This window comes from Chlorocebus sabaeus, chromosome 21, assembly GCF_047675955.1.
Source record: "Chlorocebus sabaeus isolate Y175 chromosome 21, mChlSab1.0.hap1, whole genome shotgun sequence".
Lineage (NCBI taxonomy): Eukaryota > Metazoa > Chordata > Mammalia > Primates > Cercopithecidae > Chlorocebus > Chlorocebus sabaeus.
Window position 1 is genome coordinate 94,283,371 of NC_132924.1, and position 26,076 is coordinate 94,309,446.

General features: G+C 36.8%; 1 protein-coding gene across 9 annotated transcripts in view; it reads left to right on the forward strand.

Annotated features, from left to right (window-relative positions):
• The window catches only part of CPED1 (cadherin like and PC-esterase domain containing 1), a 310,851-nt gene that overhangs the window by 235,747 nt on the left and 49,028 nt on the right, over nt 1–26,076 (forward strand). For 8 of the 9 annotated variants that reach the window (XM_038004438.2, XM_038004435.2, XM_038004436.2 and 5 more), the window contains 2 exons: nt 12,049–12,166; nt 18,805–18,941. In XM_038004438.2, the coding sequence (XP_037860366.2) occupies nt 12,049–12,166; nt 18,805–18,941 (255 nt within the window). Of the gene's footprint in view, nt 1–12,048; nt 12,167–18,804; nt 18,942–19,444; nt 19,547–26,076 lie in introns of those variants that run through there. The other variant, XM_038004439.2, reaches the window with a different exon arrangement.

Here is a 26,076-nt window from a genome sequence, read left to right on the forward strand (position 1 = left end):
ACTTGGTTCCATTCTCCCCATCACTTTCAGGTACACCAATCAAATGTAAATTTGGTCTTTTCACATAGTCCCATATTTCTTGGAGGCTTTGTTCATTTCTTTTTACTTTTTTCTCTAACCTTGCTTTCTCTCTTCATTTCATTAATTTGATCTTCAATCACTGATACCCTTTCTTCCACTTCATCGAATTGGGTATTGAAGCTTGTGCATGAGTCACGAAGTTCTCATGCCATACTTTTCAGCTCCATCAGGCCATTTAAGGTCTTCTCTGCACTGTTAATTCTAGTTAGACATTCTTTTTTTCAAGGTTTTTAGCTTCCTTGTGATGGGTTTGAACATGCTTCTTTAGCTCGGAGAAGTTTTTTATTACCAGCCTTCTGAAGCCTACTTCTGTCAACTCATCAAAGTCATTCTCCATCCAACTTTGTTCCATTGCTGGTGAGGAGCTGCAATCCTCTGGAGGAGAAGAGGTGCCCTGGTTTTTAGTATTTTCAGCTTTTCTGCTCTGGTTTCTCCCCATCTTTGTGGTTTTATCTACCTTTGGTCTTTGATGTTGGTGATCTACAGATGGGGTTTTGGTGTAGATGTCCTTTCTGTTGATGTTGGTGCTCTTCCTTTCTGTTTGTTAGTTTTCCTTGTAACAGTCAGGTCCCTTAGCTGCAGGTCTGTTGGAGTTTGCTGGAGGTCCACTCCAGATCCTGTTTGCCTGGGTGTCACCAGCAGAGGTTCGGTTGGAAATGCAGAAATCGCCCATCTTCTGCGTCGATCACGCTGGGAGCTGCAGACTGGAGCTGTTCCTGTTCAGTCATCTTGGAATGGATCTCCTCTACATCCATCTTTTCTAAGAATTACAAAATATTTGATTATCTGGATGTAGCATAAGTTATTTAACCAGTTTTGTATTGATGGACACTTGAGATGTGTTTAGTTTTGTGTTATTAATATTTTATGAAGTGTTCCAGTCAATTTCCTTATACATCTATCTTTGTGTACTTTGTAAAGTATATTTGTAGGATGAAGTCTTAGCAGTATAATTGCTGGTTTAAATTTATATAAATGCAATTATTTTTACAGATATTTCAAATGCCCTCTATAAAAGAGAAAAATCTCTCTTAATATTAATTTACATAAATTGCTCTCTTTTCTTCTTGAAAAACATTCAATTTTGGGATATATGTGGTATCTCAAGGGCTATTTTAGATAGATTATCATTAATTATTTATTGATAATGTAAACTTAAGCTAATTATTCTGTAAATGTTTATTGAATGTCTGATGCTGTGAATCAGACAATAGCTACTCAGTATTTTATGGCTGACTGACTACAATGCAAAGAGAGTTGTTAAATTTAAAGACCATGTAAAGATAGAAAATAATTCATTCCTTCAGAACAAGATGCCAGTCTGTACAAGGAATTCATTTGGAAATTTCTCAAAAGGGAGAACCACAAACATAAAATTCTAGAGCTAAATAGATCATATGGGAATTATTCAGACAATTATTTTGTAGAGACTCAAAAACATTATAGCCAGAATTATATTGGAGGTCATTCCAGTGCCCCAAATATCCATGCTAGCAGAAACCCAGCATTGGCTATATAGGTCATGTTTACCCTTATGTTCTCCCCTTCCTTCTCTATTCCAGTGACCCTTTCTCTGCAGCTGGGCCCCACACCTACATCCATCCATTTCTTCTCCTTCCATTGATCCCATATACTGACAATAGTTTCTATCAAGAGCCATGTTTTGAGTGTTTATCACATGCCAAGGACTGTGACAAGTGCTAGAAACAGAAAGATTGTAACACACTTTCTGATCTGGGTTTACATAGTGGACGGATTTATACCAAAAACAGCCTCAGTGTGACTGTACCTGAAAAGACATAAAGCAATGCAAGTTGATTTTAAACAACCAACTTTCAACTAGGATTGGAGTGGAGATGGAGTAAAGGTGAAAGAGAAAGTATAGATTAATTCACAGGAAGATTGAGATTAGACTATAAAACCAATGATTTGCTCTGCTTTTAGGAAAGTCAGCTATATATTAAGATGAAATAGCAGAGGTATAAAGTAAGACGGACCTCCATTTAAAACCTACCTCTCAGTAATTTAGCATTTCTATCTTCTTATTCCTAAAATGAAGGAAGGAGTTGTTGTGAGAAAAAATAAGATAATATGTGTAAATAACTTACATGCCAGGCATGTAATAAATGCTTAAAAAATATATCCATTTCAATTATCATTATGCTCCAGTTTTATCCCTGAGAAGCTTGACAAATCTATACTACATTTCTGGTAGGTCGGAAGGCAGGTTAGAACTCCAAGTAGCAACTAATATTCATCCTGAGATTTGCAAAATAGTTTTGGAATAAACTTATAGCAGAACAGACAATTCATATTTGGCAAACTACTTAAGATCTGTCACAAAAATCAACTCAAAATGGATTAAAGACTTAAATGTAATCCCAGAAACTGTAAAAATACTAGAAGAAAACCTAGGGAAAGGTTTCCTGGACATTGGTTTAGGCAAATAATTTATGATTAAAACTTAAAAATCACAGGCAACAAAACCAAAAATAGACTAATGGGACTTAATTAAACTAGAATGCTTCTGCACAGCAAAAGAAAATCAAGAAGTAACTTGTTGAATGAGAGAAAATATTTGCAAACTATTCTCCTGACAGGGGACTAATATCTAGAATATACAAGGAACTCAAACAACAAGTAAAAAAGCAAACAATTCCATCAACAAGTGGGCAATGTATAGGAATAGACATTTCTCAAAGGAAGACATACAAGTGGCTGGTGGGTACATGAATAAAATGCTTGATATCACTAATCATCAGAGAAATGCAAATGAAAACCACAGTGAGATATTATCTAACTCCAGTCAGAATAACTATTATTTAAAAGACAAAAAAAAAAAAAAAGATGTTGGCAAGCATGTGAGGAAAAGAGAACTTTTATACACTAGTGGTGGGAATATAAACTAGTACTGCTACTATGGACAATGATATAGAGATTTCTTAAAAAAAAAAAAAAAAAAAAAAACACCACTGCCCCAAAATAGAATTACCATCCAATCCAGCAATTCCACTACTGGGTATATAATCAGAAGAAAAAACATCCATTTATCAAAGGGATACCTGCACTCATATGTTGCAGTACTATTCACAATAGCAAAGATATGAAATCAGCATAAGTACCTATCAGTGGGTGAATGGATAAAGAAAATGTGGAACATGGACTATTACTTGGCCATAAAAAATGAAATTATGTCATTTGTAGCAACATAGATGGAACTGGAGGTTATTATCTTAAGACAAATAAACCAGGCACAAAAAGACAAATATTATGTGTTCTCACTTATATGTGGGGGCTAAAGCATTGATCACATGGTGGTAGAAAGTGAAAAGATAGATAACAGAGTCTGGAAAGAATGAATGGGGGTAAGGGAGGAGGATGAAGAGAAGTGGGTTAAAGGGTACAAACATACAGTAAGACAGAAGGAATAAACTCAGTGTTGGATATCAGAGTAGGGTGACTACAGCTAACAAAAATGTATTATACTCAGATGATGGACAATTTAAATACCCTGACTTTGCCACTAAGCATTATAGACCCATGTAAGAAGTTTTCACATGTACCTCATAAATTTGTAGGAAATTTTTAAATAGACTGGTTAATGTCTCCTTCCCAATTTGTGAATATGATATTTTTAAAAGAATTTAAAAAATTAGAGACAAATGCTTATATCCTAAATAGCATAAATGGCCATATTTAAATATCTCCTAAAGTTATGCTCTATATGATATATTTTGCATGATAAACATCTTCAATGTGAATCACAAACAACTCAGGATGTGTTAACTTGCTTCTCAGCATAAGTCTAAGAAATCAGTCTTCTTGCCAAAAGGAGAAAAATGTTTCAAAATCAAAATTATAAGTCTCATAGATTGATTTTCATAGTATAAATGAAATGAAATGAAATGAAATGAAGGTCCTTGTAATGGGAAGCCATTAGAAATCTCAAAACCAAATATTTCATGATTTTCACTTTACAGTACTTATCATAATATATTCATATGTGTCACCCAGGAAACTTCTCAGTTGACCATAATTAATTTATAAGAAAATTTGAAAAATTGAAATTTTATTTGTTTGTGGCAGGAACTGATGAAACATTTTTTAATGATGGAAGCTGAAATTCCCTAACACAATGTTTGTGCATCTTATACTAAGTTCATCTTTCTATTCAGTTTAATTTTTCTCTTATTCTAAAATGTTTGTTTTTTAGTGCATGTCCTAAACAAAGAAACGTGAGTGCTTCAAAACAGACCTTGAGAATGAAATGCTTTCAGTTAACCTTATGGAAACATCATAGAAAGTAGCACTGGACAAAGTAGAAGTTATTTAAGTCAAGCAGAGTATGGAGTGAAGACTGGATGGAGATTAGCCAAAGAGGAGGACAGCAGCCAAATCTTACCCTGAATGCAATGCAATCTCTTAAATTATTTCAAGCAACAAAGGCAGTTTAAAAATTTTGCATTTCAGGAAGATGACATTAGAAACAACGTGGAAAATAGACATACGGGTAGTCCATAGAACTGTAGCAAAGGAGACCCATTAAGAGGTCAAGGCAATTCCCATGATAAAAGAACATAAAGACACAGATCAAAATAGTATCCACTGAAATCAAGAAAAAAACAAATCAAGAAGAGAAAGTTGATATGAATATCTGGTGACCGATTGAATGCTAGAGGCAGTGAAGAGAAGGGAAACTTGGGTAACTGAAATGTCTGGCTTGGGCACCGAATGTTCCAAGCTCAACAATATTGAGGTTATTGGGGATGGAACAGATTTTGGAATGATTTTTTTTAAGTTCAATTTCAGCTGTTGGGTGAGTAACAACAAACCTGACTAATAGTAGCTTAAACAAATAAGAGATATTTTCTTCTTATCCAATAAAAAGTCCAGAAGCAGACGTTTGCAGCAGATCAAGAACATCAGCACATATCAAAATGGTTTCAGAAGATCAAGGATGTCAGCACTAAAGTCTCCACAAAGTTTTTGGCCTTTCCTCCATAATTTAAGATAGTTGTTGTTCTTCCAGCTATCAATTTCCTGTTCCACAAGCAGAGAAGAAACAAGAGAGGAGAAAGGAACAGCCTCTGTACCAGAAAAACGTAGGCTTTCTCTGCAATTCCCTGCAAGTTTATACTTACATTTCCCTGACCAGAAATGTGTCAGTGGCCACTCTTGGCTGTAAGAAAAATAGGGGAGACATGTTATTAGTGTTCTCTTTAGGAGAGCAAAGCAAGGAAAAGTAAGATCAGAATGGGTTTTGACTCAACCTATGATATCTGTCATAGTTATATTGAAATTGAGGTACTTCCGAGACATCCAAGGGAGATGTCCAGGAAGCAGATGACTATGTGTCTGGAAGCCCTGAGAGTGGCCTAGACAGGGATCCAGTTGGGAGTCATGATCATTCAAGTTGTGGTCATGCCATGAAGATGGATGATACCTCCCAGAATGCAAAGTAAGAGCACTAAGGGCATGATTATAGAAAAGGTCAGACCTTAAGTGCTGGGTAACGGAAAGAATCTTCAAAGGAGTTGGTATTTGGTAATAAGTAGTGTTAACAAAAGCAAAAGGTGAGCATTTCCAGAAGTAGAAAAGAATGAGATGAAAAATACAAGTGAAACAAGCAAACTTTCACAGATGGAAGATTTACTTTGCTACAACATAAGAAGAGATATCTAGGCTTGGTTGTCTTATTGTCAGGTAGAACAAATTTGAGCAAATTACTGTCTAATGGGTTCTAATTTTTTATGAATTAGAAGACAAGATCATCTAATGAGACCAACAGAGATGTAGAAATGAGGGAGCTTAAGGAGAATTATGAAGGTTTGAAGTAGCCTTTGTGAAGAATGGGGAAATGTTCCAACTAAGATAATAGAACAAAGATTTCCAGGTAGTACTGAGAGACCTTCAGGAAATGTGCCTGACATCTTTACATGTGTGTGATTTTTGCCAGTGTCACTGACTGGTATGTAGAACCTTGGATGGAGATAGATTGGATTGTTCCAGGATTGGAGAGTTGCTGTGCACCATTAGTAAAATAAAAAAAGGAAGATGTGGATTGTTGAGGTATAGAAATGAACATTATAGACACAAATTGAAAGAGAGTTAGGAATCATGGGAATGGAAGTTCTGCATGACTGCAGAAGAGGCAGGAATAAGGTAGAAGAAAAGTATATTTTATATGGAGAAAAGGAATTAGAATTTAAAATTACAGGTAGAGCATCTCCGGCTTGAATAAAATATTCTAGCATTTGAACAAAAATATTGTGGAATGAAATAGAATGAATCCATACAGACCTTTGATAGCAAATTGTGAAATGGAGAGAATGACAATGACTAAGGTGTCCATTGGTATGTGGAAGCATAATTAAGATGTTGATAGAAGATTGCCACAAGGGAGGAGCCAGGTGAAATGAGCCACAGCAGAGGGTAACACAATAGAATAATGGTTTGAAAGAGGCAGTTGGAAGACAAGAGGAAGTAAACTTCCTGACTATGCAGGTGGCCTTCCCTGGAGATGGTTACAGAGAAAGAGGGCAAGTTGTCTTTTCCCACAAAGTCACAGGGCAAGTTTTCTTTCCATTCCCCTCACCTGTTCCCCCTGTGCCAGAATGGGTTTCTGGGAAGGTGAGGAGATGGAGGGAACATTGCATGAAGCCTTTGAGATTGTAGAAGGGTTTGCTTACCATGGATGGAGTAGCAGAAGATCAGTGAAATTGGATTAGAGGAGAGATGAATAGCAGGCCTTGCATTTTGGTCCATGCACAAGGGTGCTAAAGATGTGAGATGTGGTGGGATCTGATAGTGTCCAGGTTTCACGTGGCCTTGGGCTTAGTAAGTGTTCGGGCTCAAGACAACCAGCAGATGCCTTTGATCAGCAGTTCAGCAGAACATTGGGGAAAATACATCATAAGATCTCAAATCTTACTTCAGGTGGGCTAAGAGTGAATTTATCTCCCCAGGAATGTCAGTTCTCATGGGGAAAGGAACAGCCCTAGTCTGGAAGGGAACACTCTGCCTTTCCAGAGGGAGCTGGCCATGCCAGAATCATCACGTTTTGAGAGATCATTACTAACTTACTGGAAATGGCAGTAGCCCAGGGAAAGGAGAGGAAATGGGTCTCTTTGGAAGGAGCTACGTGCTGGAAGGAGTAATTGCATATTTTAAAATTTAGGTGGGCATTTAAAATTGTTTAGCCAGAGAAGGGAAAAATTCTTTCATCTTAGAGAAATAATTCCATGGGGTCAGTAAAAGTAGGTAAGATTTAAAGACACAGATCAGCTCAAATAGTCCAATTCAGTATTGCTTTAAAAATGTAGCAATATCACATTTAAAATGAGAAATATTACTCATTCTTTTGTGGACAAATAATTCTGTAAGGAATGAAATGTGTGTCCAGAAGAATAGATAATGAGAAACTGTGATCAGGCAGGAGGAAAAACCAAGAACATCATAATGAGTCCAGTTAGTGACTCTAGCACCTCATGAAAACTTAAGTAAATTTTTTAAATTATGTACTAAACATATTTACTTTGCGCAGGTATGAAAAACAAAATTCCTGTTAAGTATATTGTTGCACTCAATTGAGAACTATGACAATCTACTCAGGAGTTTAGAGCTTCCTTTTGAAGTCTCCAACAAAATGATTCACTCTACATGTGAAGATTTCTGGAGCTAATGCTGTTTTATGCAACTCTGCTAAATACTACATTTTCTGTGTCTATAGATCTGTGGCTCCAAGAGATGACACTTAAGACCAAAAAAGAGCTGTTAGCTGGGCACAGTAGCATGTGCCTATAGTCCCAGCTACTTGGGAAGCTGAGATAGGAGGACTGCTTGAGCCTGGGAGTTCGAGGCTGCAGTGATCCATGATGCTACCAGTATACTCCAGCCTGGGTGACAGAGGAAGACTCTGTCTCAAAACAACAACAACAACAACAAAAACTGGTTTTTTTTAAGTATCTAATGTATTCAGCATGCCTAAACCTGACCAAATTGCTAATCATCCCAGTGAAGAAAGAAATGAGACACTAATGAAAATTTTCCTGTTTTTTAATGTTATTACTATGATTAATCACTTTTAAGATCTAAAGAAATACTGAAAAAGACTCATGTGCCATTTAAATTATAAGTTTCATAGACTCTCTGAGGAAGAGAGAAATTTGGCTGCATCTTATGTTTCTGTAGGGGCTTGACCAAGTAGGAGTTTGTTTTTCATAGTAAAAAGTGTAGACGTAGCTCCACAGCATCACCTATATCCTAGGCTCATTCTATTTTTTCTCCCTATGGTTGCTTCATAGTCACAAGACGGCTGCTCATTCTCAGGCTCACGTTCATATTCCAAGCAGAAAGAGGAAACAGAGTGATCAAGAAAAAGTGGCACCAGGAAAGTAAAACTTTTCCAGAACTCGCTAGCTGGTGTTCACTTACATTTCTTTGACTAGAGCTATGTCTCCTGACTCCTTTTAGCTACAAGAGAGACTGGGAAATCAATTTTTTTAATGTTGGGCACATTACTCCAATAAAATACGGGTTTTTCTGCTAAAAAGAAGAAAGGACAATGGATAAGGTGTAGGTACCTAAGGCAGTCAGCGTCAGGACTTGAGCTCACCTAACGCAATTCTTTGCCTTCTCCTCTCTCCAGCCTTCACCATTTTGTAATGAGAAATCTAGATCAAGTGACTTAGTGTCACACAGCCAGCTCATGACACAGTTGGAGCTAAAATTCACAAGTGAAACTCCCAGCACGGTGGTGCTCTTCCTATGTATCTCACCATTATCTTATTCCATAAAATGTACACAAAGCCTGCCCTGCTGTACTGATGCCACCTTTTCTTCTATTAACTCCCTCAGCTCTGTCAATCAGTCTCTGGACTTGGGTCTGCATTTGGCCATATGCTTTGACTCATTTAACTTTCAGGGTAACATTATTTGGCCACAGCTCAGAAAGTGATTAACCTTCACTCTAGTGAGCTGCCCTGACTCTCCAAAATAGTGAACACTTAATGGAAAGGCTTAAGATATGTAAATTGCAAACAAAGATTAACTAAGGGGAAATTCGATAGGAAGCACAGAATGCCATTATTCTTTGGCCTAAACTGCAGAGAAAAGGGTATGACTCGAAATTTCATTTCCTTCAAAATCTACTGTCCTCCTCTTACTCTCTGCTTTGGTCTGTCCTTGGAAATATTGCTATTATTATTGTCTTACCTCAAAACGTACCGGTGTCACTGTTTAGTTAGAAACAACATTGCTGACTGACTATCTGTCACAGAGCAGATACCCAGTGGGAACCTCCATATGAAGGGAGAGACAGCACCGTATTTCAGAACAATGCAAATGCAAAAACAACACGAGGTTCTAGGTAGCAGGAATGGTCACCTGCCCAGAACAAGCCCTCAGCACACAAGTAGCAATATATCTTTCTGATTCATAGATACTTGCCAATTACATGTAGAGCTTCAACAGAAGAAACCAGTTAGGACTTTGGTATCTGTGATCTAGACTTTGTTTCTAATGCCCTTTGGATGAGTAGTGGCACATGATCACACACACACACACACACTCACACACCCCACAGAAATCTCAAAACAAGAATTTTCAAGAAAAGTTTAAATCCAAACTTTAAAAAATGTTTCAACATTATTTATATTTTTATTAATAAATTGAACACAGCATCTCAGTCTGAAGTACTTAACGTTTAGATGACATTATAGCATATAGAACTATAAACAGGTAACTACTTTGTATTTAAAAGTAATGTCCAACATGGTACCTCCTAGACTGAAGGACCAGCCAAGTCTCCAGCTGAGGTGATGAAAGTTGTTTATAATACTTCAAACTAAGATTGAGTTTCACAAGTACTAGAAGAATAACATTTTCCCTAAATAAAAAGTAAAGCGTCCTTGATAGAGCTAAAGCCTTCTTGACATCCACTGCCAGTCCAGGAACATTCTGCAGGTAACTACCATCATCCAGATTTCCTTTTATTCTCTCAACAGAGACATGCCTGTTCCCAAAAAATCAATATTTAGTACATTCTTGATTGAGTGAACACACACATACATGTGTGTATTTCAGATAGCATGAATTGTTCTCTAACTTTTGGGTGTTTTCTTATCCATATGTCTTGGAAATATCTCCATGTTAGTTAGTCCATTTAGATTTATCCTTATACATATCCCTTATGTTTTTCTAGAGTAGACCCAGAAGGCTCCAGGGTTGCAGAGCCTCTGCACTTTTTATTTTAGTATAAACTGCCCTCCAAAGCAACTGAACTAACTTGCATTCCCATCAGCAATGTATAATAGTAATTGTTTCTCATTGCTCTCTCTAACATTTGATATAAATATATTTTTGCAAGATGAGTCATGACACTTTTTTCTAGCCTTATAAAAGATCCAGTTTCCACTAAAAATAAATGGTTGGATAGATATCATACACATACATGGGTATACTAACAAGTATCACTCATAGATGTTTATTCAGACTAGATCGCCCCACATTATAATAAACTTTGTGTTTTTTGTTGCTTTATTATAATAAGCATTTTAATACAAATCATTTTTTCTAATTTTAATCAGTATCTTAAACTACATGTTTTGTCATGAATTAAGAAATGAAAATATGTATACTGAATCAAGATTTTAAGTTCACTCACTCCATTCCTCTTGTTCCTTAATATCCTGGACCTTTTTGTATGAGATCTGGGATTCTGAAGTTAGGATAGTTGAGAATATGAGAGAATATAACCATAAATTGCTGATTAGAACCAGAGTTACACAGCAAAGAAGAGGTCAAATCCACTGTTTCTCTCCATTGTTGAGAATTTCTGATATAAAGAGGGACACAATAAAGTCTAACTTTTTATGCATTCAACAAATGTTTACTGTTTGCTATATGATAAGTACTGGTTCCATATGTGAGTGAAATAATTATTTGTTCCCATGGCACATTCAGTATAGTAGAAAAGACCCAGACAAATAACAAACAAACTGACAGACAATTATCAAATGGTGAAGAGCGTGAAGGAAACAAATGGGGTGCTGACATGAACCAAAGTAGGAAGACATAGTTGTGCTAGAGTTTCAGAAAGACCTTGCTGAGACCTAAAATACAAGATGTCTCCATGCAAAATTAGGGGGAAAGTAATCCCAGTCGACAGGATAGGATTTTAGCATGCCCTAAATTGTGATAGACTGAGAGAACCCAGTGAGAAGAGTGGCAGTGGAACTACATGAAGTAGGATAGAAGGACATAGGACAGGTACAGGGCCAATAGCTTTGCAGAATAAGCCAAGAGAAAATAAAAGTGGTCCAGGCTACAGGAGCAGCTCAGTGGGTGGGGCAGAGGAAGGAGAAGGAGAGAAGTTTCAGAGAGGCAATACACTATCATTCTGTTCTACATCTGTCAGACTATTGAAAGCATTGCTTAGTATAGCACATGCCTCTATAATGATATTCAGTGCAGTGAAATGTTACTCACTGTTGTAAATATAAGAATGTGTTTTGAATAAAATACATGCATCTGATTCCACTCTGGTGTATCATGAATTCTTAAGAAAAGTTTGTTAAAAAATGAAATTCATCTGTTAAATTAAATTCTCTCCAAGTAGTTCCCATTTCCCTTCTCACATTAACTGTCTTTTGCACTTGCTATATTGTCCTTTATTATAGTTTCTTTTGTTTTTAATGCGTTGACACAGATATATTTTTAAAGTAAAACTTGCATTCATTTTTTAAATTGACAGAACAATGACATGAATATCAATGTCAAAATAAAGGTTAAATTGTTTTCTACTTTTAGCACAAACAACTATTGATAAGCCAGCAGGGGAAAGATAAGGAATACTTGCTCCTTTTTATCCATAAAGGTTATTTGCCACAGAAAATCTTATTTTTTAGATTTTAATATTATGGGTCAGGTTAATTAATATGACAACTAATATCTATTATTTTAATGCAGGATTGTGGTTTGCTGATTCATCCAGAGGAAACATGTGGGTTACAGCCTATTTCTTCTGACTATATTGAAGCCATTTTACAGTCTGAACTAAAAAGATGTCCATCTGGGGACATGAAAGGTGACTATCACATTGGACATCACTTCTCTAAAAAAAGAATAATTTGGTATAGATAAGTATATGCTTATTTAAACTATCCTTTTATAAAAAAAATCAAGGACATTACTTTTTATTGACTGAACTATAAAACATAATTAATGTAAGTGCATTATTTTAATATTTGAAATACTTTGATTAATCAATTATTTTCTTCTCCCCTTTTTGCCCAGTTAATCCATATTCATCTGCAGATCTGTTACCCATGTTACTTCTGCCAGAGAGTCTTTCTTGAGCCTCTGATTTGTTTATTTATTATATAGTTTATAGCACTCAGTAATTTTCTTCCATAGCAGTTACCACAATTATTTAAATGACTAAGTATTGAATTAATTGTTTAATGTCAGTTTTCCCAGGATGTCAGTTTCATGAGGGCAGAGAGCCTGACTTGTTTGCGTTATACTAATTCATTTGGCACCGTAATTTGTACATAGTAGTTAGAAAATAAATATCTAGTGTGAACAAAGAACTGCAAAGTATGCAAGTTCAGTTTTAAATTATTCCTTTTCACTAAAAAAAAAAAAAAAAAAAGTTAGGGGTCCCGATCACTAGTTTCCCTCATATATCAGTCATTTATAGAGGCAAGAAAATTGTGACATCAAATTTAATTACTGCATTAAATCCTGCCTAAGCACTGAGCAGACCTGGAATGAGATACTTCTTTGGTGCCACTCTCAACATTCCCTATTTCTCTACTTCCCCAACAATCTTCTTTTAGTGGAGATGGTGGGGTCAAGCCAAAGTTGGGATTAAAATTGCCTTCAAAGCTATTAGAGGAACAGAGAGCATCTTCTCCAAATTTCCTGGTTACTGCTCTGTCCTCCTGACCCCAATTCTCCCTTCATCTAAAAAGTCTGAGCAAACACTCAGGAGCTTTTCTACCCTTGCCGTGAACTTCACACCACAGCTTGAATGGGAAATGAGTTTCCCAAATGGGCAGGACAAATTGCAATTTGGCATGCACAGTTAAAAAACGTGGGTATGTCCCCATTCTTGAACATGTGTTCCAAATAATAAATTACAATCAGGGAATGGAGAGGGATTTACCCATTATGGTGTGTCAGGTGGTGTGATTTGTGATTCTCTGCTAAATAAGATATATACTCTTCCATACAAAGGAGACACTGATGTGTCCAGTTAAATATTTTTTATCAGATGACAATTTATGAGAATTCATAAAACAATTCTATTCCTCCTACTTCAACTGCACCAGGCAAAAGTTCTTCAACAAAAAGTTCAAGGTACATTACTGGGATTCTTGAAGAAGTGGCAGCTTGTTCTGTTCGCTCACTAAATGTACGCTAACTTATGTTGGGCTTTGTGCCTGGACATTGTGGGTGAGGCTGCCATAGAACAGTGGGCTTCTGGTACTTAAGGAGCTAGACCTCCTTAGAGAAGGTCCCAAATTGACTCACAAATCAAGGCCATGCTCCTTAGCCTGACAATTTGAAGCCTCCCTAATCTGGCCCATTTCTATATTTCCAGTCTTCTCCCAGCCTCTGCCTCTCTATGTTGATAGTGATCCTTTAGAACTTCAGGTTTTTGTCCACACTGTTCCCTGTACCCACAAGTCCTCTTCCCATCTTTGCCCAACTTCTGATGCTGGAAGTGCTCTCCAGGAAGCCTTTTTTCACCACCAGATTCCCAGCTTAGCTTCTTCCCAGTATATCCGGGGCACGTGTCTGCAACAGCACTTTACCACATTATGTTAAGTATTTACATGGTTCTCACTTAGTCTCCAAAACGAAATGATGTTCCCCAGGAAGAAAAGGAAGTGGCACAGGGCCCTTCATAGGGTGAAGCCGATAAAGATTAAAATATATATGCATTTATATTTTACCTGATATTTTTCTTTTTATGTTTTATAATTGATAAAATATATAAATATAGGAATATATATAGAATATATATATTACAGTGTACTCATTAATACATCAAGGGTGTATGAGCAATATGCTTTTACTGATGGCTTACCTAGATTACAGGCTTCTCTAGAGAAGAGATTGTCCCTTATCCATCTTCCAATGTCTAATATATGATTTTAAAATGATTGCTGAACTAAAACCAAGATCCAACCTCCCTCCCATCCACAGAAGACTATGAGCAGCCAGGGCACAATCACGACAACCAACTGTTCCATCCTCAAGCTCCAAAAGGCCCAAAGACTCAAAAACTTAACAAGTGAGGCCAGGATAGCAGTCTGCAAGAATGTATTATTTGCTGCTAGAGATGATTTCCTTCCTTTGCAGCAGGATTCCCTCCTACTGAAAGAAGTTGTTATAGTGGACCAAATTGAGAGAAAGTTTATTTAGGAGCTCTGGATTTAGTTTTAATGGCCAAAGATAGACTAATTTGAAAATCTTATTTTAAAAGCACATTACAGTTATTTGGCAAAACCAGATCTCTTTTTTTCGCTTTACCTATGTATTGATCTCAAGATATCATTTTCAATAACATCAGCCATTAAACTTTTGAATGACTGTATTTTTTTAATTCTTAAATTGATTTCTATTTTTTAGGAAATAATTTAACTGTAAGATACAACCTATAATTAAATCTGTTGCTTAAGCAAGAAAAAATAATTATTCTAATTAGGAAAAATAAAAATGTCTACAGTGGTCATTGAATGAGAATTAATTTTAAGGAAAATATTTCAGATTGCATTTTATGATATGTAAACAATTAAAAATATTATCCTACCTTATTTTAGCAAGGAATTATGACAACTTATGCTTTAACACTAATATTGAAAATATAGATGGATTTTTTCTTCTTAAGTAAAAATGCTTTGTATTAGAACATTACAGAGTCAGGAATTAGTGCCAACATTTACATGATTTCCTGTCTCACCTCAACGCTAAACCAGAGTTGACCTTTTTTCCTCCGTTGTATCATTCAATCTGATTCACTGAAATGGCTGAAATCTAACTTGCATTAAATATAGAGCTATAATTATAAATCAAATGACTTCTCCCAAAAGACAATTTCATTCCTCAGAATGTTGTTTCCTAAAATGTATGTCACACTTTACTTCAGAAATCACAGCTTTGATTCATTCAATGTTCAAATATATAACATAGAATTTATGGTACTTTTTTGGACAATTTTAGCAAAGAGCTGGTATTATTTAAAATGTCAAGAGCACCAGTTTTGCAGATGTTATACAGATGCCTATTGCAAGCAGTATTTAACTCACAATAAATAAAAGGAATTGTTAACCAATGCAAAAATGCAGAGCGATGGCTGTATAAATATAGAGTAGTATGAACCACTGGGGCCAAGTTTTCAGAGGTCCAATCAGGCTTCCTTTTTATGTGCATGCGATTTCATGCCCACAAACTAATTGCACCCATATTTGAATCTTTGTGCACGCAATTAGCCACTTGTTTCTTCATCCTTGGCAGCAAGTGGCCAAAGTGGGCCTCAGTTTGTGCAAAATTAGCTGTCAGCAAGGTTGAGGGGTGGAGTGTCTGGAGTAGGGGTGGGATGCATATGCTCTGAGATTCTGAGATCTGATGAAAACTTAGCCCTTCAAAAGATTATTAAATAGAATCTCATTAGCAGAGACACATTTATGCCCTCAACATATCATTATCCTATTCGAAAGAAAATTAACAATCTTTGCTTAAACATAGTCTCTGTCAACACAGGAACTCGCTAAATAAATTCAGCTTTTTAAAATAAATTCATTATAACAATCAGTTTGTGAGTTTTCCTATAAGTGCTACCAAAGAGGCTGTGGGGCTGTATTTCATTTTCTGCTGATTATTTTGTGGTGACCTAGCCTAATATGATAAAAGGATAGGCAAATTGAAGACTCAGAGACCTCAGTTCTGGCTCTGTCATTAACAGCATGACCCCACTTCTGTTATTTAACTCTTCAGGCCTCAGAGTGCCTCTTCTGTTTAAAAAAAAAAAAAAAAAAAAAAAAAAAAAAAAAAGTGAGGGGGCGGGGAGAGAGAAAGGACACACCCTAAGTAAGGCCTCTTCTAACTCCATCCAACGTGGTGCTACGAAGCCACTCCATGTGAACCTCTGTGAAGGAAAGACTATCATTTATCTAAGGAGATTTGCTTGAGAAATTCATCAACAAAGATTAAACTTTAGGCTGTGTCTACATCAAAGATGTGGAGGATGTTGGTTATTAATGACAAACCATGCTTGCCAGAACAGAATTAGAAAGCAAGATATATTCTGAATGAAAAAGAAATTATAAAAGAGAATTGGATGGAAAAATAAGCACTTTTGAGGAGGACAATCTTTATTTTGCTGTTCAAAAACCAGCATCTCTCCAAAATTTTCTGTGTTGTTTCTTTTAGCAGTACTGCCATTCTGTACAACCAGAAACTTCAGAAACATCTTTCACATAGCAGACCCTCTTTTTCTCCAATATATGCAGCCAGTTCTTCAGTCTCACTCCTGTCAGGCCCATCTCTTCACTGTACCTAAAGTGTCACTCCTTCCACGTCTTCAAATCTTATCTGTCCCTAAAGACCTGTTCACATTTTATCTGCTTCATGGACCCTTCCGGAACACTCTGACTTCCATGACTCTTTCTCTATTTTGAACAACTGTGACTCTCTGAGAGTAGATGTGGGAAAATATATAAAATATATATTATAACCTTCTAACCTGATTATAAATTTTTGAGGATTAGCATTATAGTTAAGAGCATGGACTCTGGAGCTGACTGCCCTGCTCAAATCCTAGTTCTACCACCTACTAACTAGAGGATCTCAGATGAGTTCCTGAGCCCTGGTTAAGGAGATGATAACAGGGTTGTTGATGTTTAAATATGTTGATAAAGTTTTTAGAATATTCCTAGCATTTGGGAGGTTCTGAAAAATGTTAACTATTTTTTAAAAATTATTATGATATTTTAACACCAGTAATGCCTCACACTTCAACAGAGTATATACTTACTGTATTAAACTTAAATCCTTCTAGAGAGTAATATGTATATGGAGACATAAAGGTTAATTTATCATTCCTGAAATTGCTTAGAAAGTACCTAGTAGATAGACATTTAATAAAGCAGTTTTCTGGAATTCTCATTACATGTAAAAATCAAAGAAAAGAAAAAAATTGTGGTAAGAAGAACAAATGAGTCTGCATTCCTTTTGAAGTTTTGTATTTCTCTTCCAGTTGACATTGTACCCCGCAAAGTTATTGTATATTTTCTTTCCTTTCCTGGAATTCATAATTTTCTCATCTCCTTTCCCTCTGATTTTCTTTTATCTCTTCCAGTTTCTCTCTCTTAATACACCTACACTTCTTTCTCTTTCTGTGGTCAATCAGTAAGAGCCATAAACTATATCCTCTTTCATATTTTATTATTTATAACTATTTACACACACACAAACACATTCACAATTCTAACATCCCTGAAGTCATGAATATAAAATGCACTATATTCATCTCCCAAAAACAGAAATCCTTTCCACTAAACTTCATATAACACCAGATACCATTATTAGCAGTACCACTAATCAAAGCCAGAATGGACAAAGTTTTTAAATTTTTTTCTTTCTAACTCAAGAACTATCTGAGTGATATTTAGCCCCTCATTTTTGAAGGGTAAATATATGCTAGTAACATAAGCAAGATATTTAGGGTAAGGAGAGTGATTATCAGAGACATCATTGTATACATTCTCCAACAAGGAGAGAAATAACTACTCCATATTTGTTTATATGATGTGCTATGTTCACACTTAATTCCTGAAAAGATGAACAAGGAACAAAATTATATTTTTCTACCACATTATTAATGTATCCACTCACACTAAAAGCTGAAGTGTTTTGCATGAATGTTATTCTCTCAATAAAACAGGAAAGATCTTAAATGCATAGAGAATATTCATTTATTTTATAAACATTTGCTAAAGCTTGGGACCTACTTTCTACCTGAACTCTGTTAGTAACAAAAGATAAATACAATATTGCAAATGTGTCTTAAATACATTACTCCATTACATCCTTCCACCAATCATGTGAGAATAGTACACACCTCATCTAACAGATGAAGAAATTCAGGCAACAGCTAGAAAGAGGTGAAGAGATTCACACCAAAAAGGCCATCAATCAAATCAAAGAAAAATAACTAATCTTCAAAATAATACATTATCATACTGAAGTAATTCTCTTGTATCTTAAATCTCTTGAGAGCAGGGAATAGATCTATTATACTATTGGATGGAGAACCTATGCATGTGTTAGGCTAATAAATATTTGAGGCTAATTGCCAGTTTGGGGGGCTCCCAATCTATTAATGCTTTGGTCCTACTTAAGTGCTCAATGTACTGTTTAAAAATAGGCAATGATTGAGTAATACTTAGATTTTTAATAAGTATAAGGTTTCATGGAACAGAGCTCATACTTGATTTCAGCATGAAATGTGTTATTTCAGAACATTACTTAATGTTGCTATTCTATTTGGTTGGCAGGAAGCCATGCCTTCATTATTCCACTAGATTTAAAGGATAAGGATGGTCTTACTATAATTTCTGAAATGGTGTGCCATAGCTGAATTTTAAAGTTACTTACAAATTATAATTTCATCAGCAGAAACAGAACCAAAGAAAGTTTTGTCATCTATTCCAGGCCAGTGGATCGTGCCTTGCCTTAGTTGTTCAGACAACAGGACGTGTGACTGGAGAGAAATAACCTGGCAGCCCCACAACTGCCAATATGGTGTCCTAACTAAGCCTCAACTCCAGCAGTGCCTGGGAGGAAGGAAGGTAGGTTCTGGATCTAGTGGGGGAAGCCTTTAATGTATGCCACCTGAAGTACTAAAAGTCATACAGTTGTATCTACTAGACCAATTCCTGCTGTCTCACAGCAGAGGAAAACTAACTGAATGCAATTTGGCTTTTTGAATCATGTATAGATGTTATCATAGAATAGCCTGAACAACTCCTGCTCCAAATGTTCAGTTTTCTCCAAGTAACTCTATTTGACAGATGGAGGATATTAAAGTCTTGTCCTATGCTGACCCGATTCCATGCTGTTTTCTCAGCACAAATTGGTAGGAGCTTGCCACGTCAACTGACAGTTGGCAGTTGAGAGCAGCTGGCCTTGTCAACTGCAGCTCTGGCAGGCACTGCTGTGAAAACAGACATCTGCAGCTCAGCACAGGAAATCAAAAGGTCCTGCATGCAAGACTCACTTCTAGAGCTTTCCAAGTGCATGGCATTGTTTTTACGCACTAACCTTACTGATCTTCTTTCACATTCCTGAGCAGGTCTCACATGGACCTCACTAGGCTGATTTTTCCTTTAGTGAGGCTTCTAAGCTGATTTCTGGGACATGCAGTGTCTTCTTGCTAGGCATGCTCTGACTAGGTAGAGTCTGGCAGAACTCTCGGATATGCAAAATGGGCACATAGACCAAGATGCTTGGTTAACATCAAGTAAGTAATCCTTAACCCGATTTTCAAAGTGCTTTTTATTAGATGGACATTTCCTTATACAGTTTGTAAGCTCTCACACATGAGCGAGACTGATTTCAAAAGCTAATTTTTCACAAAGCTCTATTAAAACACTTAGAAAAAAAGCACTGGGCAGAAGGTATGCCAATTTACTAGCAAATAGTTAAAGAAGAACAACAGGAGGTGAAGGACAGGACGGGAAGATGGACATCTTCTTCATGGTGATTTCAATATAGATGTTCCAATTTTCATGATTGAGAATATCTCTAAAGATCAATCGGCAGTGTTAGTTCCTTTTTTAAAAAAAAAAGAAGGCAAGAAAATCATTTAGAAATATTTTGCAGTGTTATTAATTGAGCATTGATTTTGTGCAAGAAACTGATTTCTTATACTTTAAATCCCTCCAGATTGTAAACTTCATGAGAGCAGGGTCCACTGCCATAATCTCATTGTTGAGCTTAATTTTTGACACAGAATAGTAACTTAATATTTGTTGAGTAAATGAATAAATTAAAAATGTATTTATTCCTAATCACAGCTAAGGTAGACATTATCATATCTTCTTTCTGATTAAGATAATTAAAGCTCAAAGAGATTGAGTAATTCACTGATAATCATACATGTATGGGAGTGGCTACTCCACGAGCATTATTTATTTATTTTTTTAAGATGGAGTCTCGCACTGTCACCCAAGCTGGAGTGCAATGGCGTGATCTCGGCTCAATGCAACCTCTACCTCCCAGGTTCAAGCGAGTCTCCTGCCTCAGCCTCCTGAGTAGCTGGGATTACAGGCGCCCGCCACCATGTCTGGCTAATTTTTTGTATTTTTAGTAGAGATGGGGTTTCACTATGTTGGCCAGGCTGGTTTCGAACTCCTGACCTCAAGTGATCCACCCACCTCGGCCTCCCAAAGTGCTGGGATTACAGGTGTGAGCCACCGCGCCCAGCCCTCCACAGGCGTTTTAAACCATCAACTTCAATAATCCAGCCTCCATATCCTATAAATGTTGCACTGGGAGCAATGACAATAGCTGTTGCCATACAGCCAGACTTCTCTAAGCTCAGAATACCATTCTGACCTCAGAATTTAGAGTGTTCAGAAAAATTCCAAGAAACTGTCACAGTCTATTAACCTGAAAAGCAATAGATGTTCATTTAAGTTCATCACTAAATTCTGCGGTTTTGGGCATGACACATCTTGTTTCTCAGGCTCATTTTCTTCATCTGTAAAATAACCCTCTGTGGTAGATTAATCAACTTTGTAAAAAGCTAAAGGCCCTCTTCCCTGTTTGTCTTAGCTCGAGCTGCTATAATAACATACAACAGACTGGGTGACTTAAACAACAGACACTTATTTCTTACAGTTCTGGAGGCTACGGAGTCCTAGATCAGGGTGCCAGCATGGTCAGGTTCTAGGGATAGCCCTCTTCCTGGCTTCTGTTGACTGCCTTCTTGCTTTGTCATCACACAACAAAGAGAGAGAAAGAGTTTTAGTCTCTGAATCTTCTTATAAGGAAACAAATCCCTTCATGAAGCCTCTATGATTATGACCTTATCTAAACATGATGACCTCCCAGAGACCCCTGCCTCCTAATAGCATCACATTGGAGATTAGTATTTCAACATATAAATTTGGAGGAAACATAAACTTTCAGCCTACAACATTACCTTTACTAATTTCTAGCCTGATTATTAGTAACTCTACAATAAAAAAAAAAAAAAAAAAGATCGTTTTTCATACCTGTTAACGAGAGAGGGTGTTGCAAAGTTTGAAAATAGAAGTCCATGCTTAGATGAGACTTCAGAAGACCAGTTAGCTCACTGCACAGCAAAGGGGCTTATCTTTGTGACTCTCCTAGTTTGTAGGTGTTCTTCAGAACTTGCATGCTCAGAAACTCAAATTTGCCAGCACACTGCCAATAGGTCTAAATAGCCTGATGTATTTATCAAGACACTAATTTATTGTATATGCAAAAGGGAAGCATTATCCATTTTTAACAGAGAAGTGGCATAATCAGCACTAGAAAGGCCATGCCACAGCAGTATGGAGGCTCTCTATGGGTAATAAGAAATAGATGCTAGGAAGGCAGAGTAATGGGAAAATTCCAACATGCATAATTGAGGAGGCAAAGCAATTATAGACTATATCCAGAATAATCCCATTGATGTAAAAACCAATGCATACCTACAAACATGTTTACATACATAGAGAATTTCTTGAAGTAACAAACAGTTAAGAGTAATTCATAGGTGGAGAGGAATAGGAGAGAGGTAGGATGCAAAATAAAAATAAAGGATCCTGTGTTCAAAATTTATTAAGAGTTTCAAGACAACAGTAGAACAAAAGGTGAACACGAGGGCCAGTGACATAGCCAAGAAATGCCTGAGAGAGATCAACGTTTCAAGTAAACCAACATTTGGACGTATCTTTGGAGAGAAAATGCAAAGAGCAGATGGCAACACAGATGCTAAGGCTGAGGAGGGAGGAGGCTGGTAACCCTGTCCAGGGTACCCAAACACTGGGGCTAGTTCCCAGGCCTGAATGGGTCCCGGGGAATGGGTGAGTGAAGGAACTGTGGGACTACCCACACTTGCTGTGGATCTCTGGATTCCTGGCTACAGGGGACCCAACATGCCCTATGGACATTTGAGCTGACAGGGGAATCTGTCCAGAAAGTAGACATAAATGGTACCTGAACCAGTGCAGAAACAGGAGCCTTAGTGCACGACACATCTCTGGCGGAACCTGGCTATAGGCACCCATCCCCGCAAGGTTCCCTATCTCCATCCAAGAAATTTTAGCCCCAGCCTACTGCTTGGCCAGAAGAAAATGGGGTCAACTTCCCCATGGGACTGGGGCACATCTGTTCTGCAGGCCCTCCTCCACACCCTGCCTGGTTTCTCTGCAGGAACATGTGCACAGCAGCCTCCACTGCACAGCTGGATGCTTTGCTCCACCTGATTATGTTCTTGATGGCCTGGGAGCACTTTAGATCCCCTAGTGCACGTGGAACCTAACTCCCAAGGGTTCAAAGGATAGAGCCACTAGCTGATCCTGGTATCCCAGGCTGCAGTGTGCAGCTCAAGAGTGCTGAGCCAAGATCTGTGGCCAGCACTCAAGTGGAAAACAAACCCACACTCTCAGAGCACTAAGAGGGATGAGATGTGTGTTTTCATGGGCTGGAACAGGAGCAAGGCATGCCTCCCTCCACAGGACCAGCCTGGAAAGAATGTGGCCTATCTCCTTGCTGGAGCCTCTGTTCAGGGAGCCCCACAGCTTGGATCGCCTAACAAAAGAAATGCAGACACAGTACCAGTGATTAAAGGGGGCTCCCAAAGGTGTAGGAGTAGAACTAATGAGAGGAAGTCACCTCTGTCCGTACTCTACTGCAAAGCATGGCTGGAAACTTGAGTAAATACAGAGGAGCCCTGTGGCTGAGTAAGGGCCTAACACACATTACTCTTACATGCCATCTACTGGATCATAGCCCAAACTGCCACACCAAAAAGAGTTTGCTAATATAGCACCCTGTGAAACCAAAAAAAAAAAAAAAAAAAAAAAAAAAAAGCATTAAGCCGCAAATAAAGATGCTGTACAGAGCCTTTGCCCTTTCAAAACATCCAGAAATAAAGCCAAGTGACTATATTCAACTCACACCATATTTAAAGGAACACTAACCCTCCCAAATAGGAAAGAATCAGCCCAAGAATTCTGGCAATTTAAAAACCAGAGTGTCTTCTCACCTCAGAATGAGTACACTAGCTTCCCAGCAATGTTTCTTAATCAGTATAAAATGACTGGAATGATATACATAGAATTCAGAATATGGATGTCAAAGAAACTCATCAAGATTCAATAGAAAGTTGAAACTCAATTCAAGAAATCCAGTAAAATAATCCAAGAGTTCAAAGATGAAATAGCCATTTTCAGAAAGATTCAAATTTAACTTCTAGACTTGAAAAAATTCACCATAAGAATTTCATAGTACAATCAGTAGTATTAATAGCAGAATAGACCAGGCTGAGGAAAGGCTTTCCGAACTCAAAGACTGGTTCTTTGAATCAACTCAAACAAAAATAAAGGAAAAGTTATTTTAAAAAATTAAACAAAAACTCCAAGAAATATGAGACTATATAAAGAAAACAAATCTGCAACTCATTGGCCTTCCTGAGAAAGGAGAGATAATAAACAACTTGGAAAATACATTTGATGATATAGTTCATGAAAATTTCCCTAATCTCATGAAATAGGTTAACATGTGTATTCAAAAAATATGGAGAACTCCAGCTAGATACTCTATGAGACGACCATCCCCAAAGAACATTCTCATCAGATTCACTAAGGTCAATACAAAAGAAAAAATTTTAAAGGCAGCTAGAGTGAAGGGTCAAGTCCCATACACAGGGAACCCCATTAGGTTGGCAGCAGACCTTTCAGCAGAAACCTTACAAGCCAGGGGAGATTAGGGGCCTATTTTCAGCATCCTTAAAGAGAAGAAATTCCAACCAAGAATTTTATATCCCACTAAAATAAACTTTATAAGGGAAGGAGAAATAAAATCATTCTCAGATAAGCATACATTGAGGGAATTTGTTTCAAATAGACCACGAGCATTACAAGAGGTCCTTAAGGGAGTACTGAACGTGGAATTAAAAGATCGGCACCTGCTACCACAAAAACACACTTAAGAACATAGCTCACTGGCATTATAAAGCAACTACACAATATAGTCTATATAACAACCAGCTAATAAAATGATGACAGGATCAAAATCTCACATATCAATACTAACCCTAAATGTAAATGGGCTAAATGACATATTTAAAATGCACAGAGTAGCACCAAGTAGCACTTGAGTACAAAGATAAGACCCAACATTTTCTGTCTTCAAGAGACCCATCTTGATGTAAGAATACACACAGGCTCAAAGTGAAGGGATGAAGAAAGGTACACCATACAAACAAAAAAGAGCAGGAGTTGCTATTTTATATCAGATACAATAGACTTTAAGCCAATAAAAATTAAGAAGGACAAGGAAAGGCATTACATAATAATAAAGAGTAAATCCAACAAGGAGATTTAACTATCCTAAATATTTACACACCAAATATTGGAGCACCCAGATTCATAAAACACGTTCTTGTTGGCCTATGAACAGATTTAGACACAATAATAGTGGGAGACTTTAACACCCCACTGACAGCATTAGACAGACCTCCAAGGCAGGAAACTAACAAAGAAACTCTGGACTTAAAATCAACACTTGACCAATTGGACCTAATAAGCATCTACAGAACACTCCATCCAACAACCACAGAATATATATTCTTCTCATCTACACATGGAACATCTCCTAAGATTGACCACATGCTTGAACATAAAGCAAATCTCAACAGATTCCAAAAAATATTAAATCATGCAAAGCACATTCTCACACCACAGTACAATAAAAACAGAAATCAATATCAAGAAGATATCTTAAACCCACCCAAATACATGGATATTAAACAACTTGCTCCTGAATAACGTTTGGAAGAAGAATGAAATTAAGGATAAATTTAAAATTTGTTTGAAATTAATGAAAATAGGAACTGAATTACCAAAATATCTGGAACACAACTAAAGTTGTGTTAAGAGGAATGTTTATATCACTAACCACTTTCATCAAAAAGTAAGAGAGATCTCAAATTAAAACTATAACTTTACACCTAAAGGAATTAGAAAACAGAGAGCAAACTAACCCAAAACTTAGCAGAAAAAATAAATAACTAATGTTAGAGAAGAACTGAACAAAATAGAGATGTAAAAATGCTTACAAAAGATCAATGAAAACAGAAGTGGGTTCTTCAAAGAGATAAGTAAGATTGATAGACTGCTAACTATATTAACAACAAAAAAAGAGAGATCCAAATAAGTACAAACATAAATGACAAAGATGATATTAGAACTGATTCCACAGAAATACAAAAGATCCTCAGAGAATAATACTATGAATAACTCTATGCGCAGAAATTAGAAAATCTAGAGGAAATGAATAAATTCCTGAAAACACATAAACTCCCAAAATTGAAAAGGAAGAGATCAAAATTTTGAATAGACCAATATTGAGCTCTGAAATTGAATCAGTAATAAAAAAAAACCTACCAACCAAAACAAGACATGAACCAGATGGATTCACAGTCAAATTCTACCAGATGTACAAAAAAGAATTGGTACTAATGCTACTGAAACTATCCCAAAAAATCAAAGAGGAGGGATTCCTCCTTAACTCATTACATGAAGTTAGCATCAGCCTGATACCAAAATCTGGCAGAGACACATGAAAATAGAAAACTTCAGGCCAGTTTGCCTGATGAACATAGATGCAAAGATTCTCAACCAAATACTAGCAAACCGAATTCAGCAGCACATCAAAAAATTAATATACTACAACCAAGTAGGCATT